The sequence below is a fragment of the Ornithodoros turicata genome, unplaced genomic scaffold (genome assembly GCF_037126465.1).
Source record: "Ornithodoros turicata isolate Travis unplaced genomic scaffold, ASM3712646v1 Chromosome28, whole genome shotgun sequence".
NCBI lineage: Eukaryota > Metazoa > Arthropoda > Arachnida > Ixodida > Argasidae > Ornithodoros > Ornithodoros turicata.
This window is the reverse complement of record NW_026999351.1, coordinates 539,343-559,141: the sequence shown is the minus strand read 5'-3', so window position 1 is coordinate 559,141 and position 19,799 is coordinate 539,343. Positions and strand designations below refer to the sequence as shown.

The 19,799-nt window shown below is 46.0% G+C and overlaps 1 protein-coding gene across 1 annotated transcript in view; it reads left to right on the top strand.

The window, feature by feature from the left end:
* The window catches only part of LOC135373636 (uncharacterized), a 31,763-nt gene extending 23,177 nt beyond the window's left edge, over positions 1-8,586 (top strand). Inside the window, exons 7-8 of the mRNA XM_064606731.1 lie at positions 2,603-2,635; positions 8,321-8,586. Of these exons, the coding sequence (XP_064462801.1) occupies positions 2,603-2,635; positions 8,321-8,440 (153 nt within the window). The 3' untranslated portion in view covers positions 8,441-8,586. The remainder of the gene's footprint in view (positions 1-2,602; positions 2,636-8,320) is intronic.
* Positions 8,587-19,799: the final 11,213 nt, after the last annotated feature.

Sequence of the window (19,799 nt, the reverse complement as noted above, 5' to 3'; positions counted from 1 at the left end):
TCAACCGTGGTCGTGGCGTGATAGTCAGAATAGTGTTTTCCGCAGCGGTAGCCAATCCAGATTGTGAAACACTAAAGAGATATACGTCTTCACTGTTTTTTTCCAAATTGGATTATGAATTTTCTGTGCACGGTTCACACGGCCGTCACAGTGGATCCAGTACAACGCAGAGGACTACGTTTAGTTAACGGAGATTTCAGAACTTCGCCAATACATAGAAACATAGAACAAACATACATAGAAACAAATCAGTGGTCCTTAGAGCAACGCGGGTTTTACCTGGCTGCTTCATATGTATTAAGAATCAGGGTGCACCCCCAGAACCATGCCTATCAATGTGTGAAAGGTACACAATTCAGGTACTCAATTTCTTGAACAGGCCTTCAGCTGTGCCTTCTTTTAGCATTCTAATGTAACAAGCAGTTGATCACTGTAGCTTTCCAGAGTACAACTCTATCATCCTTGAGTGAAGTAAAAAAAAAATATCCGTGGCAGCGCCCTCCAAAATGGAACATGTACCTCTTCAGATACAGCAAACGTGAAACTGTGAAACACAATACTGCAACAGGAATTTGATGTGCTAAAGAATAGCTTTGGCGGCCATGTAGAGCTGTACACGGATGGTTCAAAGACCGAGGTATGGTCACTGGCACTGTTGTAAGGTCACGTCGTTTGAAGGTAACCATGTCTGTCTTCACAGCAAAGTGTATGCCATAATTTTAGCCCTTAATTATATCTTACAAAATCAAATCATCAGGCATATACACAGATTCTTTAAGTTGCTTACAGACTACCTGTGTCATTCATTGTCCATGGTGCAAAGAGGCTAGCACGCACTGTATCTAAAGGGGTTATCGGTTACTTTTCTGCTGGGTACCCAGCCATCTTGGTATACCCGGAAATGGCCGATCGAGCAGCTCCTGCTGCCCTAAGAAACGACATAACGCCCTTCGACATTCCATCAAAAGTCTATGTTTAAAAAGCAGCAGACACTGGCAGAGCTTTTGGGACCAACTGACAAGGAGCACATTACACATTATAAAACCCAGGATACACTCCTCCATCTGCATCCAATCAACGGTATGAAGAGCTATCCTGTCGGCTCCGCCTGCGACACATCTATTTAACACACGGATATCTCTTACGGGAAGAAGACCCTCCCGAATGCAGTCACTGTGGGGAATAACTCAATCCCTCACATCCTCATTGTAAGCCTAGCATACCAGCATCTTTGTGAACATCATTTTCTTTCGTTCTATAGAAACTTCTTACCACTGTTCCCTGCGCTAACCCAAACACATCAAATCAAAGCTCTCAGCCGTCGTAACCACGGCATGAAGCAGTAACGTCTGCGAGCAGTCCAGGCGTACTAAACGGGAAAACTTTAAAATAAAGCTCAAAACTGTCCCATATTTTTCTTGTGACTAATTTTGTGGAATGTGTTCTACTTTATATCTACACATTCGTCTCTACAGGTTCCAAGTTAGTTGCAATCATTTCGGAGTTTCTGGATTCGTAAAAGGGCGAGCCGCAATCAGACGGGCTATATATGACCACGTAGAGAAGGGAGAGGAGGTAATAAGCAGACTTTCTGTAGCTAAGAGGCGTTGGCAGAGGCTGCAATAATGTGAAAATGTTGGAAGAGCGCAATACAGCGTAACCGGCGCGGATTCTTTCCCCGTGCCATTGTTATATGGCGTCTAGTTCCGCTGCACCGTTCTTGTCATTAGCGATGCGACGAACACCATGCGCGGAACACGGCGATAGTATATGATCAGTGTTTTCCTGCTGGGTCATAACAATCGTGCCGTTTGAACGAATCTGCTGCTGTCTTTTGGCTGTTGCCCTGTCAACTTTTCAGAGCGCTTTTAGAAAACAGAACACAAGACTTTTATGTGCAGCTTTACATACCAGAGAATAACGTTGGAACGGGTTGCACACTTGCAATAGAGGGCGATATTAGCGACACTTCCCTGTTAACGGCTCAAGCCTGGCAATATGGGGCCCCTATTGCCAAGTTTAATGCAATATGGGGAAAATCCTGGCAAAACCTTGAGGGGGTGCTGAGAACCGTTCTGGGCCATGTCGAACAGTGGGAACACATGTCAGAACGCTTTTTCAATACAGTCCGGTGCACACAATACATCGACGCTGTGCCAGGATATTTTGAATGAATAACTACATACCCCAATTTAAGCAGGGTACATTTGCTCCTACGTGAACCCATATGCCAAGTTTTACATTAGACGGGGTACTAGTGTGTAAATATGTTGAAGCACACTGTGTGAGATATGACGGCCATGGCCACGGCAGACACCTCCGTCAGTGAGACGTCTACGGATGACGTATCGTCATGCAGCGTAGGGTGACGTAGCGTAGCGTCCTAAAGGGAACAAATGCGATGGCCGATTTCCTATCTGTTCTCATATCAGGGGTTGGTGCCGAACTTTGTATGATTATGTATCCATCAAGCTATGGGGCACAGAAAATGTTATTCTGTAAAATAAAAACATTTCCCTTTGTACCTTTCTGTGTGCTATGAACTGATGCAAATGTACGAGAGCGTCACAAAACTGATTAACATTTCGTTATTGCCTTTCAGTCCGGACAAGCATGCTTCGACGACGACCATGAGGTACGTGCACTTTTATCTTATAATTCGACAACCGACTTTATTAGCTACGCTATGACCGGATAGATTGACAGAAAGCACCAGAATCTTTCGTGAAAACTGGCTGCACCATTCGGCATTCCGTCAAACACTCTTCAATGCTTTATGGTGTCACTATAGGACATTGATGCCACAATATTAATCGAAGTGCCAAAAACAACCCAAAGGACGCACGCTTAGACACAGACAGACACGACGCAGACACTTAGCTTCTTGATGTCTATAGAGAGAACTGCCTGTTTCATCTCCGATGACGCAGCTTGCAGCTCACGCACCCGTTTCAAGTGTCTTAAAAACGTCATCCCTTCCAGAGCTCGGTCTGTCCTTCAATCTTCATTCGACTAGCATACATTCAAAACATATCTAAATATAGAGTTGATGAATATGTAACACAACCCTCAGGATAGCCTAAAATGTCTTGCACTCGTGCGCTACCACGCTCCTGGCTGTGTTAAAAGCGGCTGTGCTACGCTAAAATGGCAAATACTCGTATAATACTATAATACCACGTATTATAATACCACGTAGTTGATACTGAGACTGAGTTATTGAGTTTACTGAGACCAAGCTGATGGGATGATCTCACAATCACAACTTAGCAAGCAGACACTTCATGGACAGACCGCCGTTCTTTCCATCACCCCATTCAAGATACTGCAGGCACCTGTGAAAATAAACAGTAAATACATGAAACAAGTACATTGATGAACAATTTGTGCGCGTGCGTGTGACCACTGGCAGTTTCTAAAACAAGTGAATTACGTATGCACTATTTACACAAGAAATTTCAGCTACAAAATTCTGCTATCCCAGGGAACGGGTTCACTGCGAAATTCGAAGTAGGATTAATGAATGCATAATTAATGCGGCGGAATGCGCGTGTTCTCTTGTTTTTTCGCTTATCGCGGACACACCGTACACCCACTACCACTACGCAACGCTATCCACCTCTACCCACACCTATCCACCCCTAAGAATCACTATCAGTAACTGCAAAGCGACAACAAGGGCGGCAGCATTCTCCCCCCCCCCCTCCCCTGGCCTTGCTGCCGTAGAGAGGTATTCCATCTACCATTGTGCTTGCAAGGCATGCCGGTATTGAATAAGGAAGGGAGCGGAAAGGTTTTCCTCCGGCCCTTCACACATCACATCACGGTTTTCGAACTCGGGAATTGTAATGCTAAAGCATAAAAGATATTCTACTTTGTATGGTGTTGAAAGATAGAATAAATTAATTAATTAGCATAGTAAGTGCGAATTTAGGAGTAGTTCCTTCGTAAGTCCCTCTTGATTCCCCCTTAGTATTCCAATTTGTCTATTCTAACCTTCTGTTATTTTATCATTTCATTTATGAGTTTAACTTTTGCTAATCCCTTTTTAGTACTCGAAATCAGTCCCAAACGTTCGACCACTTCAGCAACAGCAAAGTCGTACGACTGCCACGGTTCTCGGTTCTACATTTGTGGCTGTAAGCGGGTCTGTCCCCAATCCACGTAGCTCATGTGTCGTGTTACTCCCCGTTGGGGAGCCGAGTGCCGCGAGGATATTTATCCCATTAAGTTGTCAGTTGCAACGCATTCGCAAAATCAACAAGCAAAATTACCTGAAGCTCTCCTGTTACATACTAAACCGGGACAAACAGAACGAAGTGGGGAAGAAAACAGTAACAAAAAAAAGAAAAAAAAAGAATCTAGCTCTGACTGCTTAGGATTGCTACGGTTGCGAGCCTTGCAGGAGACAACGTTATTCCACGCTCCACTTTTCGCGCTACCCTCGCATTAAAGCTTCACTGCTGGTTTGAGTCATCTGTTGTCTTCGTATTCTTTGTTGTTCAGATTCAACGAAATCTACCTCTTTCATTAATATCCCTGGAACATGTCTACCTGGTCACGAACGTCCTGAATATCCGGATATCCTTGTGATCCCACACTGTTAAGAAAAGAGTGTTCTTTAACTCTTTTCCTTGTAGCATATATCACTCGCTTTTGGACAGTACAATTACTCTCAATAAGGGAGTCTCCTCACAACCTGTAGGGAGTGGGGATACGCTCTAACGCCTTACTGGAGAGTAATATTACTCTCCGGTAGGAATTAAGGGAGTAACTCCTTTGTTGAGAGTGATTGTACTCTCCAAAAGGGAGTTATACATGTGGCAAGAAAAATGAGTTAAAGTACACCATTTTTTTAAGGGTGCAGTAAACAACACATGTCTCAGGTACGCCTACAGATTATCGCGCTCTGCATGCTTGCATTCCGATGTATAAGCCGCAGTTCATATATCCTGGGGAAGTTCCTGGACTATCCAAGATATAAGCACTGATTGAACGTCGCTCGAATGTCACCGGGATGTCGTCTTAGATATACACATGCGTCGGACGTTTATACAATTTCTTTTTTACTGTCAGTCTTATTTTTACTGAGTAGTATTTCGATGGAGCTGGGAGAAAGCAGAAATACCTTGTCTGAGCTTCCGATATAGCGTGAATAAATAGTATTCGCGTGTTGCTCGCATTGCAAAGCATTTACGTAGCATCCATAAAGAAACAGATGAATGGCCTTACAGCTCTAGATAGCAGGTAATCACAGTAGAGCTCACAGCCTGAATCGAAAACACAGTATTTGACAGGAACTGACGCTGTCAGAATTGTTGGCATACGTTGACTGGATGCAGGTGTAGCGACATTGCAAAGGCACATCCATCGTCGTCACCGCTACAAACGTCTTACGCCCTTGTATAATTAGCGTGATTTTGCTGAAATGATGTTTGAAACGTTTCTTTTTGTTTTGCGGTTACGACCGATTGGCATCGCGAAGCAATGCAAGTGAAATGATGACTCTTTACAGCAGGTATACAAGCAGAGATCCGGTGCATCTTACAGTGACATTGCTAGATATGTTGTTTCGAGCAACGTTAATAGTCTACGGGGAGTTATTGAATGTAACAACACATTGAGTAGTGCATTTCACACGCTTCAACGTCCGATCTTGCCGTGCTACTTCGGCATTTGGTATAGGTACCAATACGCATTTTCTGCATTTTCAGCCAATAGGGGGTGCACACGGGTAATATGGGGAATGTTGCAGACATTTTCACCATATTGGTTGAATCTTTGCAATGTTATCCCATATTGTCGACATTTTCCCCATTACTGGCTCGCACTTGGCAATATGGAGCCCTTGTGTCAAGTTTCAGCCAATATGGGGAAAATCCTGACAACGCTTCGCCTTTGTGGGTTAATATTCTGTGCTACCTGAGGACCTTCGTGGGATCTTGGTTGCTTGCTGAGAACACGCGCAATACATGTAACAACATTTTTTCAGTACAGCCTGGTTGCTCAATATATTTAAGAGAAATACTAAGAAGCTAAGGCTGAATATAACAATAATGAGAGGCTCAGCGAAACTGAAGTTCGAAAATGATCAGCAGAACCATCCACTACCGCCAGAACGCGGTCGAACAAGTTTGAATCTCGATGGGTGGATGCCACATCCCAGGCAGCCCCGCCACCGCCACATCAACGCAACTGCCTCGACTAGCCTTGGCTAGGAGCTTCGACTGAAGCGCACTGTGACAAAATCTGTAGCCAACGGAAGCTCCGGAGCAAGCGTTGCCAGTTGTTTTCAGAGTCTGCGCCTGCTTTCACCAGCTAAAAATACGCTACGCTCCCCCGGCTGCTTCAGTATGGCTTCCTGCGGCCGCCCACAGAGCCGTTCAGCTCCTTTGCTCCCTTTCGATCTTCCTCCCTGCCCTTTCCTTCTTACGTCTATTCGTATGATTTAGTTGGCCTTCATCGACGCATCAACATCTACGAGCTCTTTAATTCGGTCCTTTACCAACCTGAACTCGTAGTGCTAACAACGTCTTTAACTTCAATAAAAGTCGGCTTTGGTAGCACGCCTCCTGCCCCACACCTTTATTCATCAATATCTGTCCTGGCCATCAGGACCGCCACTTTGCCGTCACGCGACCAGCGGGGCGACACCGTAATCCAATTTTTGTGCCTGACATCGCGTGGTCGACAGGAACTCCATTCCGTTATGGGGCAAGATGGTTTCAGATTCAGTCGGGTCCGATTCCCTGCGGCATCTACTCTGGATCATTCAGTAGTGACGGTTGTGTTCATCTCCCTTTCGGAGCGTAATAGGATTTTCCCGAGCTTGTCTCCGAAGCTGTAGCGTGTTGGAGGTCAGCAAAGTTCCTTACCTTGTACTTTTTTCTCGTCACCGCGGAACACTGTCTAAGGCTGATTAGCGATTTATGCGAGTTTAACATGACGCATTTACGTCATTTTATAGCTTCGATCACTGATGATTGTGTTAGCAAGTTATTTTTCATTTTCAACATTAGTCTAACGCAGGTTCGGAGAACGCTTTGCCACTGAAGTCTCTCGAGAAATCGGTCGCTCTAACAGGATGAGCTCGTACTAACTATTACCGGCCTAAAGCCTTAATGAACGTCTATTTAGCCTTTCATAAAACGCCTGCTGATCCATACCTTTATTCATCAATATCAATATTGGCTAAATGGGAACATCATCTGGACTAGTGGCTACTAGCCACTCTTTCCGTTTTTGTCCCTCGAATATCCCCGCTTATTGTGTTCCTTACTGTTTTCGTTTTTTGGTAATTAAATATTGGTAACGATTTCCGTTCCTGCAGGAGATATTTCGTTTGTTTTAGTGTCTCAGCTCTTTCGGTGTCGGGTACCGTTCTCGTTGGTTTCCGATTTTGGTAAGATGATACAAATATATATATATATATATATATATTTTTTTTTTGTTTCTGTTTCTGGTATTAGGAACGAAGCCATTATTGTTATGGTTGCGTGGCGTGAAACAGAAATGCTTCATATAGCCGCGGAGATACATATTGTATTCAAATAGTGTTGTGTTTCCACAATACACGAGGAAAAATAAATCGCTATCCAAATAGGTTGGACAACCTCGCATGCCTTCATTTTTGCCGAAAAAAAAAACAATTCGCGTGCCGATGCATTCATTCTAACGACTCAGCTGAAATGGCGACAGGTCTAAAGTTGAATAACTCTCTTACGATTCATGTTGTTGGACCACAACCTGGATCCGGACACAGGTGTTCCATCTATGTACTTCCATGGTACGATCTGTTTAATGAACGGAACAACACAGCGCAGCAACCATCGAGACAAAGAAAGAACCACACAACATAGGCGCTGAGTAACAGCTGAAATTTATGCTATGCACCCCAGGGAAACAGGGAAATGGGAGGGGAAGAAGGGAATACAAGCACAGTGGCTACACATGAGACGCGTTTAGATAAGCAATCTCCCGTAGCTGAAGTTCAGTGCAAAGTGCACTGACACGGCTTTTTTTGTGTGTGTCACGGATCATGAGAGCTTCGAATAACGCTCTGGTGCGCTGACACTTCTATCTGGCGAAAACCCGAGTGCTCACTAACAGAGGCCAGTTGCCACATGCTCCTCAGTGTAGCGCAAAACTGCTTGCTGCCCCTGATTTCAGAGAAGTAGCATGTTAAATAAGCCTATCATTAACGCACCTCCCCGTCTTGCTTACCCATGAATTGTCACAAGTCAACGGAATGTCATCAAAGTACAAAATCGCTCAGCTTTCTGTTCTAAACAACCGTCCGTTTCTCCTTTTCTTCCTACAGCTGTGCTTCTTCGACCGATGTGGAAGGAAATACAGCGAGATAAAGGCGCTGGCCCGTCGTAACTGGAACCTACCAGACAGCTATTACGACGAAGATGCTGCCTGTGCAAAATATTCTTGAGGTGGCGCTCATCTGCTCAAGATTACCTGGTCGTGTCGTGCACAGTACTTCGATTCGACTAAGCGACTGCTGCCGCTGTCTTGTTTTCAATATTCCCTGCATTGAGACACTGTTGCAGAACTGCTCAGAATTGTGAACTATGTGATTCTATAACATATTGATGCTCCTTTGCCACTTGTGTGTGTGTAATTGTTGAAACTGTGCTACAAGAGCTATAACGTGAGCTTGCGTAAAGTAGGATGCAACTGGAAACAAGGCTGATCCGAGTGCCGTCAAAGTACTTTCCGAATGGTTTTAAATTTGGTTTGCGGATGCCATCGCGAACGACGGCACAGAGATAAGCACGACACATTACTCATTATAAATGCAGTAATGGAATGCCAAATAGTTCCACTATACCACCATGCAATAACACTTGTACACATGGTACGGTTGAGTTAGGTTAAAGGGAGACTGCGCAGGGATTCGAAAAAAAGAAAAACGGAAACGTGAGCGAACACGAAGCACCTCCTCTATGCCGAATACAACAAACCCATTCGTTTTGCGCTGGTAGTTGGTAAATGATGACACTAGCACACCCAGACCGAAATGGGAAGAGCAAAAGAAAAAATAATAGTTCCATACTACGATGGTTCGTCTGGAGCAGGATACTATGACGTCACCCACCAGCATTGTCGTCCGCTTGCAAACCTTCGTTCTCCCCTGATGACGTCTATGCAAAGCATTGCAGGCGTGTACCCCTGGATTGAAGCCAGGGACGTGATCTTTGACAGCACGCGATTGCCGCACATAAAGCGTTTTTTTTTTTTTTTTTTCATATGTGGCTATTTTGGGTGTAGGGTTTTTTTTCAAAGCAGCTTGCTTGTCCGGATAGTGAGCTATGTCATTCGCCAGCAAGTATTTGTACTCAAGCCGGGTGACACCCGGGGCTGTGACGCTACCTACTCCATGTGCGCTGCCAGGGAAAAACACCGGACATTCACAGCACATGTGATCTCTCAGGCGCGGTGGCCGCTCATTTTTATCAGTGGGGCCATTTACAGCAATCCAGCAAACACGCACACTATATGCGTAGCCAGGAGAAAGCGAATAGGTGATTTGCCTCATGCACCTACTTCCATCAAGGGACTGTGTCAGCAGACTGAATGCGCTAGATCGCAGTTTTACTAGTGGATTAGTTTTGCGTGCCGATAAGAGGCACCCTTCATAAACGTATTGAGTGGTTCACTGCGCATTTTTTTCTTGCCCCGAGCTTTTTGCTTGGTCACGGAGGGCAAAAAGTATAAGTGTCCCACCTGCCTACGTCCATGCATAGATTACGAACCGTGCACTTGTTCATTTGGGTCTGTTTGTGTCAGACTCGAACGTAATCCGAAACGAACACTATTACTAACCGTTACCTTTGGCCGAGTCGGAACTGAACCAAAAATACCGGTAACCGGTTCAAAATACCGTTCATACGGAACCAAGGGTGGGGCTTTGCATGTTGTCCATGAACATGAAAACGCATTTTTTTATTTTCTTTTTTTTTAATTACTGCAATGACCCGCTTCGGTTGGAGATTTTTCTCTAAAAGACGTCCATTGAAGGTGCCAAAAGGGCTAGTAGCCACATCAGTACTGACGGCGCCCTGCTTTAGAATGTTTTGGGATGAAACTCATTTGAATTTTTATTTAAATAATGACTGCCTCCCATTCATTCAGCGCAGCTTGTAGGAGGTGTTGGATATACACTTAACATAACACATGTATAGTTACATAACAACATGAATATAAATATATAAATACAGATATAAAAAACAAAGTTCTTCGATTGTGCAACGGTTCGTGAAACATCCGACATATTGCAGATAACAACGTTTATCTTTCGGCATGAAAAGGGTTGATACCAACCGCCGCTATGAACTATTTCTGTCAACTATCAACAAATTTTACCTGGTCATGCTTAGCCTTCATAGACATAGGTTGTCAGCGGTTGAGCACTTTGTTTAAGATGGGATAATGTGCCAGTTGTTCCTGCGGTAAATATGGTGATAGTTATTCATATATATTCAGATATGTTATCATACTGGTGATCAAAAATATGCGGAGGCTACAGTCAGATAATCCATCTTCCTCAAATGCGTGAGGTAAGGATGATGAACTGCCAACGTCCCCACGCAGACTGGAAAACATCGAAATTGTCTTGGTAAACGTTATCCCTGTTATTGAAGCTCACGCATCCCGACTTTAAAATGTTGGTTGAGATAACATACAGATAATGCACAGAAAACATATTTCAGAGATTGCATCTATATGTGGCATTGGCGGGGCTCTCTAGCCTGTTCAACACAGCGCATGCAAGAAGGATGAAGTATATGCTCTTGGGCTAACGGCCGGACAAGCTGTCACGTGACGATTAGCTCGGCGGAAATCCGTGAGAGGCGATTCAATCGCTCGCTATCGAGACGCATGTGGAACCATCTAGTAGCGAGAGTACCATCCTTCGCTCAGCACACCATAGCCCTATAGCTTCACAGAGGCGCTCGCTTTGTAATTCATAAATATTGAATAAAATCTGCGCAGCTTTGGAACGAGATATTTCCGATATACCACATCCTTTGTTGTGATTTGTGCCGGAGGACAGGCGACAAGGCGAGGACAGACGGCAGAGGACAAGGAGAATGTGTGCGTCCAGGACATGTCATCAAATGATGCAGCGCCGCGCATTTTGGTATTTCACATCTGCCGCTCAACGTAAGCAACTACGAAAGAAAGCCACCCTGCAAATAATGTTTCAAGCTTAGCTGTGGAAACCTAGCGTAGTATTTGCTCTACATGGTGGGATAATAGATGGCTATATGATGTCTAACCTTAGACATCTGGGATAACTATAGAATGCGTATGGCTAGACCTAATTTCAAGTAGACGTCCGCTAGCATAGCAGTAGTTGGAAATGACGTGCTAATGTAACACTAATAGCCGCCTAACCTTAGACATTGAATGTCTACGTACGTAGACATGATTTACCCCTTTTCTAGACATGGTGCCTAAAATTAGTCATGGCTCTTAGCATGCATTAGCACTGAAGTTTAGACTTAGATCTGCTTTATACCTCCATTTAGAGAAGTAGGTCTAGGATTAGACCTTTGTTATACCTAACTTTTGCTACCCTTATCCGTAGTTTATCCTTACCGTGAGTACTTCAGTCGGAGAGCACGCATTTTGTAATGAATTAATTTCAACCAAAAACTGTACAAAAATATGCAAAACTAGTCAACAAGGACAAATATTATGCAAAAATGTGATGAGCTCTGGTGGTTAAAGACTCGCTAATCTACCCATTTGTAGTGTCACTTGCTTGAAAGTACTGGCAGGAAGCACCAAGTGGCCACAAACTGGTGTGGATCCTCAAAAAAGTGCGGTAACTGCAGAATAAGCATTCGCTCTGGTACCCCTGGTTCTCCGCCTCGTGGACGCTGTTACCCAGACAAACCTGCAAAACAACCCACGCAGCACATGGTGGGATAGTAGATGTCTAAACATGTCTAGAACGAAACTTTGTGGCTAAGGCTACGTGTAGATGTCTTATAGACGTCTAGCAGCCTGTACGTTATTTAGACCTCTACAGAAAGCCGTTTACTAGACATCGCTCAGACATTGCACAGTAGACACACATTGCACATTTTTTTACGTACAATAGATGTATAATTTTTGAACGCACAGTAGAAGTCGAATTTTTGATGTCTAATAGCTGGCTAATTGTAGACCATATTGAAAAACACCTGTATATGACCACACGGATGACGTTTTGAACTTCCATGCCTTGATCTATAAGGCCAACATGGTGCCGTGCGTAGTCTTATCATACAGGCGATGTAGGACCTACCTGAAGCAATACAGAATTCGATAGAGGTCAGATATCTCAAGTGAAACATGTTTAATCCCATACCACGCTACAGAGCACATCCAAAACCATAAGGGGGACCACTGCGGACAATCTAGGCGCATGTGAGATAAACCGATGGGTTGTATATGGTCCATCGTTTTAATGCACTATGAAGGAATAACATACGGTAAAATTACTTGTCAAATTTGTCGCAACGATGAAACTCCAGTGCTGTGATATATCTGGTCACCAAAAGCTTTGCTTTTGAAGATCTGCAGTGCACAAAAATGTACACTTCAAGTGATAAAATTAAAATGATTATATAAAAACTACCGTGATTTTCAAAGTATGTACATGGCTGTATGGCTGTATTGGTGCCCTCTCAGCTTAGTGCCAATATGTTTGAATGAAAACACGGTACTGTTTGCAAAGTTTCTTGCAATCTAACAAGAGTGCATGCTAAACAACATTGCATGCAGTAGTACACGCACACTATCATTAAAGCTTCTAGCCTTCTGCTGTAAAAAAATTTATATTCCTGCAAAATGAGATTTATGCGTAAATCCTCAGGGTTTCATGAGCAACAGAAACAAGAAAAAAAAACATTCTCCCATGACTGCTTTCTGACTTGTCCATCTTTTCTGGCGTTTCGTGTCCACCATCAGTGCACAATATTGATGACGTTCACTTGCATGCATGGATCAGAACCGTTACCTTTTTCGGGTCGGTTCGGGTTCAGCTCCGCAGCAGTGCAAAATATTGGTTCAAACCGGTTCAGGACAGTGAATTTTAGGCAAATTGCCATGGGCTAAAAACAAGCACATCCTTACGATTCTCAAACAACACAAATGTACTTTTGTTGTTATTGTTACCAACACAGCATCACTGCGTGTAACAAGTCTACATTTCAGGTGCAATGCTTCGTGTACCATACTATAAATACTTCCTATGTTCCCTCATCATATACACCCCGTTACATCCTGCTCAGGGACTGGCCAGGGACATGCAGCAACCAGTCTACCATAGGACCAACGAACCATGCGACCGCCAATTGCAACTGCAAGGCAGTTTTCGTCTGATGTGGGGACAAAGTAGAAGTGTCGCTCATGTTGAAGATATTGAGGTAGAAGATTAATATGCTCGTAAAAACCCTGTCACCTGATATATGATGGACTAGACCCGATGCAACCACTTCAGAATTAATGACTGCGATTATTTACCGCACCGTCACATGTGTAGTTCAAGTGCCGTGTAAGACGCTACGTTGGGACTCATGTTCTTATCTCACCAGCGTTAGGTCTAACGCTTTGCCTACAGTAGTTCGCTTGGACAGCCTACCGCCATCGCTATCGGATAGAATAAGGTAAGCTTCTGTTCCAACACAAATTTTTGTAGATATTTCTGTGTGCATTTCTTTGACGTGTTTTCCATGGGTTAGTTCACTTGTGTTACGTGTTTGTGACGGCCAGTAGGCCGCTAGATTTTCGCGTTTCGCTGCCCTCAGCGATATCGCGTATGGAGTTCTTGCTGGCCCTGGTGAGGAAGGCCCCTAAAGGGTGTATTCGTTCCTTCCAGCACCAGGACCAGCACCAGGATAAGTGTTCCTTTGAGCTGCGGGCTATGTCCCGTGAGGGGGCTTCCGCCCTGAAGAATTTAGCTCATGTTGAAGTCGGCGGAAAGACTGTTCCTTTGGTTTCTCTTGAAACCAATCTCACCGTCGTGTCCGTGTCTAAAGCGCCCGTCGGAATGGATGATGCGCATATTGTCTCGGCCCTGGGACACTATGGCATCATCAAGGACATCCAACGTGAAAAATATGAGCACCCGGAGTTGAGTTCCATTGAGACCGGCAATCGCCGTGTGATAATGGAGATGACGTCTCCCGTGCCCAATTTCTTGCGTGTCAGGGGTAAGCGAATTATTATTCGCTACCCCGGGATGCGGCGTGTTTGTTTTCGATGTGGACAGGCTGGGCATTTTAAGAAGGCGTGCCCGGTACCTGTATGCTCTCGATGCGGCGAGGTGGGACATAACACGTGTGCGAGGCCTTGTCCAAAATGTGGTGGGGATCATTCATCCATCACGTGTTCGCGGAAGACATGGGCGAATCGTGTGGCGACCGTTACTAATGGTTCGGAGACCGATTTCGCTGGTTCAGAGTGCCGTGACAATGTCACTGTCCTGCAGGAAACGGAGGCGCCGGCAGAGATTGTTGCTACGAACAATAGGGCTGGTTCGGGGCAGGAAGCCCTCGTACTTCCTGTGCAGGAGCAGTCTGCAACTGAGGTGCAGGAGCAGTCTGCATCTGGAGTAGAGGTGCAGTCTGCTTCTGGGGTTGTACAGCAGTCTACATCTAGAGTAGTGGGGCAGTCTGCTTCGGGAATAAAGGTGAAACCTGTAGTGCTTCAGGCGAACGAGGATGCTGCGGGACAAGTTGTGCGTTTTTTCCCCAGCGATTCTTCGCTGCAGAGTGTAAACAGTTGCCATAGTGGTCCGGAAGATATGTGTGGGGTTACGTGCCAGGGTCTCAAGCGGAGGGCTTCGGATTCTGCACTATCCTCTCCTATGTGGGCAAAGAAGCAATAGACTTGGTACTTTCACTTTTACTCATGTGTCTAAAAGTTATGACGCTAAATTGTAGGGGATTTAGCAGGAGTCCGAAACAGTTTTCAGTTATTCAGTGGGCCAATAATTTTCGTGTTGATATTCTCCTCCTGCAGGAGACTCGCCTCTTATCTGCCAGTGCGATTAGAGCGTTGGAAACGGACCACACAGTTAGGGCGTTTTTTAGCCATGGTTCGCCGCATCGCTCAGGTGTGGCAGCGATTCTCTTCCCCTCTTTTCCTGGTGGAGTAAGGTGGTACGACCGTGACAATGATGGTCGGGTTCTCTCACTAGAGTTAGACGTGGGAGGAACACTCGAGCACCCAGGTTCGAGGGGCTCTGGAAACGATGACGCTATTCAGGACGTACTCAGGAGGATCACCTCTTTGAAGTTACGTGCCTGGGACCAGTTCGCGGCTTCGCAGTCGGTCGAACGCTGGTCACGAGAAGCATGTTGCTCTCGTCTTCCTCTTGGTCGTTACTTTCGCCACCCTCGAAACACTGTCGAGGAGCTACTGGCGAGTGATGGGTCAGTATTGACAGAGCCTGACTCCGTGCGGTCACTCTTTCGTGATCACTTTTCCGCCCTGTACGAGTTGGTGGTACCTCCTGATGCAGGACACCAGCCTTTTTGCCAGAGCCCAAAGACTTCGTTCTGAGCACAGCCAGATTTACTCAGGATGAGTATACGGCAGCTGTTAAGGCTTTGCGAGCTGGTAAGTCTCCCGGCTCCGATGGTCTCCCTGCTGAATTTTATAAGTGTTTCTGGGGGGTACTTCGACGCCCCCTGACCGAGTTATTTAACAACTGCTTAGCTGCCGGCCTCCTCTGCCCTTCCATGAGGCAGAGTATAGTGTCTATGCTTTGCAAAGATCCCACACGGAGTCGTGACCCTAATGCCTACCGACCGGTATCTCTTCTAAATACAGATTACAAGATCATTTCTACCACAATTCTAAATCGAGCTTCTCCAGTCCTGGGTTCTGTCATCCCTGCTTCATAGGCCTGCGCCGTCCTTGGGCGGTCCCTTGTGCTTCACACTCAGGCTTTGCGAGACGCGATTTATTGGGCTCATAGTCGCCACCAGTCGGCAACGCTGGTATCTTTTGATCAGAACAAAGCTTTTGACAGAGTGAACCACGAGTACGTGTACCGAGTGTTGGGAGCTGTCGGTTTTGATCGCGCGGTGGTATCTTGGATAAGGGCTCTCTATGCTGAGGCCTTTGCCTGCATTGGAGTCAACGGGGGAATGTCTGATACCTTTTCCATCAAATCGGGGGTGCGACAAGGTTGTCCCTTATCTCCTGCTTTGTATGCCATGGTCTTTAGCCCGCTCTTGGAAGCTCTCGCAACCTCGCTTCGTGCTCGCATGCTACAGCTGCCGGGTTCCGTAGCCCTTCCGTTGTTTGCATATGCAGATGACTTATCCTTAATCCTTAGCAGTGAGGACGCGATAGGTCAAGTGTTAGCCATCCTGGAGGCCTACGGTAGAGCATCGAACGCGCGGATAAACAGGGATAAGAGTGCAGCGCTCTTTATCAATTCAGTCCCCTCCTGTGCGTCTCCATTCGGGATACCAGTTAAAACTGAATTACGCATACTGGGATACTATTTCAATAGTCAGGGAATCGCAGTATCATCGTGGATGCGCATTCACCAGCGTAGCGTTCCCGTACTCCGTGAATTGAAGGGTCTGGTTCTTCCACTTACTTGTAAGGCCCGGCTAGCGGCGTCGTGGTTCTTAAAGGGACTATGAAATTTCCCGAACCCTCATACTTTTTTTCGATGGAAACTGTTCTTCCCGCAGAGAAACTAATATGCCACAAATTTTTCCGGACGAAATCGCTCCACTCTGCGAGGAGCGCGCGCTGGAAATGTCTCTTCCGCGTTCGTCCTCTCCCGCGCATATTTCCCTGCCGATGGTGTAACTGTACGGACCGCTCTTCGGTTTCCCGTTACGTCACCGGTGTTGCACAATGGCAAGTAATGCAGCGAGCTCGCGCTGTGGCTGCCGCCACTGCCGAAATCTGCCGATCGCGCGAAAGCTGCTGTCATGGAGATTTCCAGATTTCCACTCCCGATGAACACATACGCGGGATCCTACGGCGCATGCTCCTGGCGGGATTCCTCGGCTCGGCAACACGTCACGATGACGTGTTGCTGAGCCGGCCGTGGTCGCGTCAAGTTACCCGTTGTGTCTCCGCTCGGCAGCTCGTCACGGCGCGGCGCCAGCTGTCCTCCCTTCGCCGCTCCGTTTAAATTCGCTCCCGAGAAATCCGCTCGCGCGACGAAAGTAAAATTTCGGTTCTAGACTCAGAAAAATGTCTTCTTTCGAACGAAACGAAGAAAAAAATCGTTTCATAGTCCCTTTAAGCAAGTATTGGTACCATGGTACCATATCGCTTCCGCCACGCCAGATCTTTCTTACTGTGACCCGTATTGCTTTTCAGTTCGTATGGGGTAACAGTGTGGAATGGGTGTCGCGCGCGCGTCTGTACCAGTCGCGTGAGGTTGGTGGCTTGCGAGTGCCACATATAAAAGTGAAGTGCCTTGCTTTAGGTATAAAGGCAATTTTTGATACCCTGAGTGAGCCTAACCATCCCGCACACGACCTTTTGCACTACCTTCTTGGCCCGGAGATTCGTTTCTTTTGTTCCTTCCAGCAGAATAGGCCGCGCTCAGAGTTTACTGCTCCCCACTTAAAAGAGTACGTGTCATCAGTCCGTCGCCTCCGCGAGAGCCACGTGGACGCTGATCTTTCTACATGGTCAGTGAGGCGGTTCTATGTGTCCCTGCTGGGCTTACTTCCGGCACCCACGGGTGTACCGGAGCTATCTGTTCCGCGTCAGATCGCGTGGCGCTACGCTACTGCAGGATGGTTGGATTCTCGTCGTGCAAGTTTGCAGTGGAGACTTGCGCACGATGTCCTGCCGCTCAGGGATCGTTTGCATCGTTATGGTCTCACCTCGCCTCGATGTCTTTTCTGTTCTAGCCATGAAACTGCGCAGCACGCTTTTCATGAGTGTCTCGTTCCCGACGTTTTGTGGCACAGAGTTGAGGAGCTGTATGGGGTTCCACGGATTCGCTGGGGCACCATTCAAACGCTCCTTCAACCCCCCGTTCCAATCCGGGATAGACGACAGTTCATTCTCGTAGCCGTAGAGATAAATTACCAAGTGTGGATTGCGCGCTGCATAGCAGTACACGGCGGCCCCGCTCGGGGGACGTCACACGTTCTAAGCCTCGTTCCAGCGGGTGTTCGCAGAGTCTTACAGAGGGAGAGAGCAGTCCTCGGTGCTATGGAGTTCGGAAGGCGCTGGCTAACTTCGTCTGTGCTATTCGAAGAAACGCATGGAAGGTACGTTGTTCATTACTAAGCGTTACTTTCTTTCGTGCCGTTATCCCGTACGCAACTCTCCGCAGTCTTGGTCTGTTGCATGGCGACGACAAGCACGAACAGCAATCCTTAACGTGACGTGATTTCACAAGCAGGAGTTGGCATTGCACTAGTTCTAGTTTTAGTCCTAGCTTGTTGAGATAGTTATATGGGAGCCAGTCCTTGTGACTGGTCTTCCGCCTCGATGCCAATACACAGTAGTTCTCTTGTTTGATGACAGTACACTCCTCTGCCTCTGAACGCGCCTATAAAACAGTCGTCGGGGCAGTATCGCTTGCGGTACTGTTCCTAAGAAGGTTTTTTCTTAAAATGCACTGTTGGGAGCGTTGCCCGCTACGATGCCAATACATGTATTTCATAGATCATAAAGTCAACAAAACAATATACATTTGGAGCGTTGTTATCTGGTATGTAAGATGGACGCACAAATTCCGTGACTCATCCAATCAGTCAACAATACAACAAGATAGAGTCAGTGTATAAGGGGCTACCTCCATAGTAGATCTCTTACTTGATGACGATACATACTCGTCTTGTCGTGAGTCCCGTCCGTGCCAGAATAGCCGTTAGTTTTAGAGCACAAAATGAAAACTCGGGTTGCTGGATGACAAAAATCGCGCATAAGGAAGCCTGTAACTGCCAAAAGGACACCCCCAAGAACTGAGTGAACGCAATAGCTGTGAGGAGCAAATACCTCGCACAGTTGCAGTTTTGTTTTGTTAAGTTTCCGTTTCGAATTTGTTTGGCAACACGGCTCAGTCCGCTGTGTAAATCTTACTTCCGATCTATCACAACGCGCATTAAGTCTGAATCGTTTCGCGAACTGGTAACTGCTTAAATTTATTCCAGTTCAGTTTAGGTACTGATCCCTGCCTGCATGAAAACAGTGTAAAAAGACAACGAGGATGAAACAATCTAGACAGACATGCACTCACTTCCAATGCAATGTTACTGCATGCAGACTTGCTTGGTACTGAGGATCAGCAGCAGACAAAGGTCGGTTAGAACACGCATAACAGACACCACTACTGACATCTGTGCCAAGTGTTTTATGTGTTCTAACCCATGACTTTGTCTGCTGGAGCCCCTCAACTCCAAGCACAATTAGGGTTCTTCGTTTTTGGGCTTTATGATTTTTGAAATTCGGGGGGTAAAAATCGGGTGCTGTTGACAAAAGAGAACTCGGGAGAAATCGGGCACTTTGATCTCTCATATGTCATCGGGAAATTTTCGGGTAAAACGAAAGGCATATGAAACAACGAGAAACAATAACTTTTTATATCCGCGCTCGGAACTGGGGCTGTGAATGACCGTGGTATTCAAACGCATGTCCGAGTTCCAAAAAAGTTCGTCTTTTTTCTCCTGCAGGAGGGGATTATCAAAGGATTACAAATAGGTTGACACAAATAGCTCTCTTTGCTGACTTTATGATTCGCTTTTCCGACAGCTTACCTACAGCCAAAAGTTGAAAGACCCCAAGGATTTTGGGTA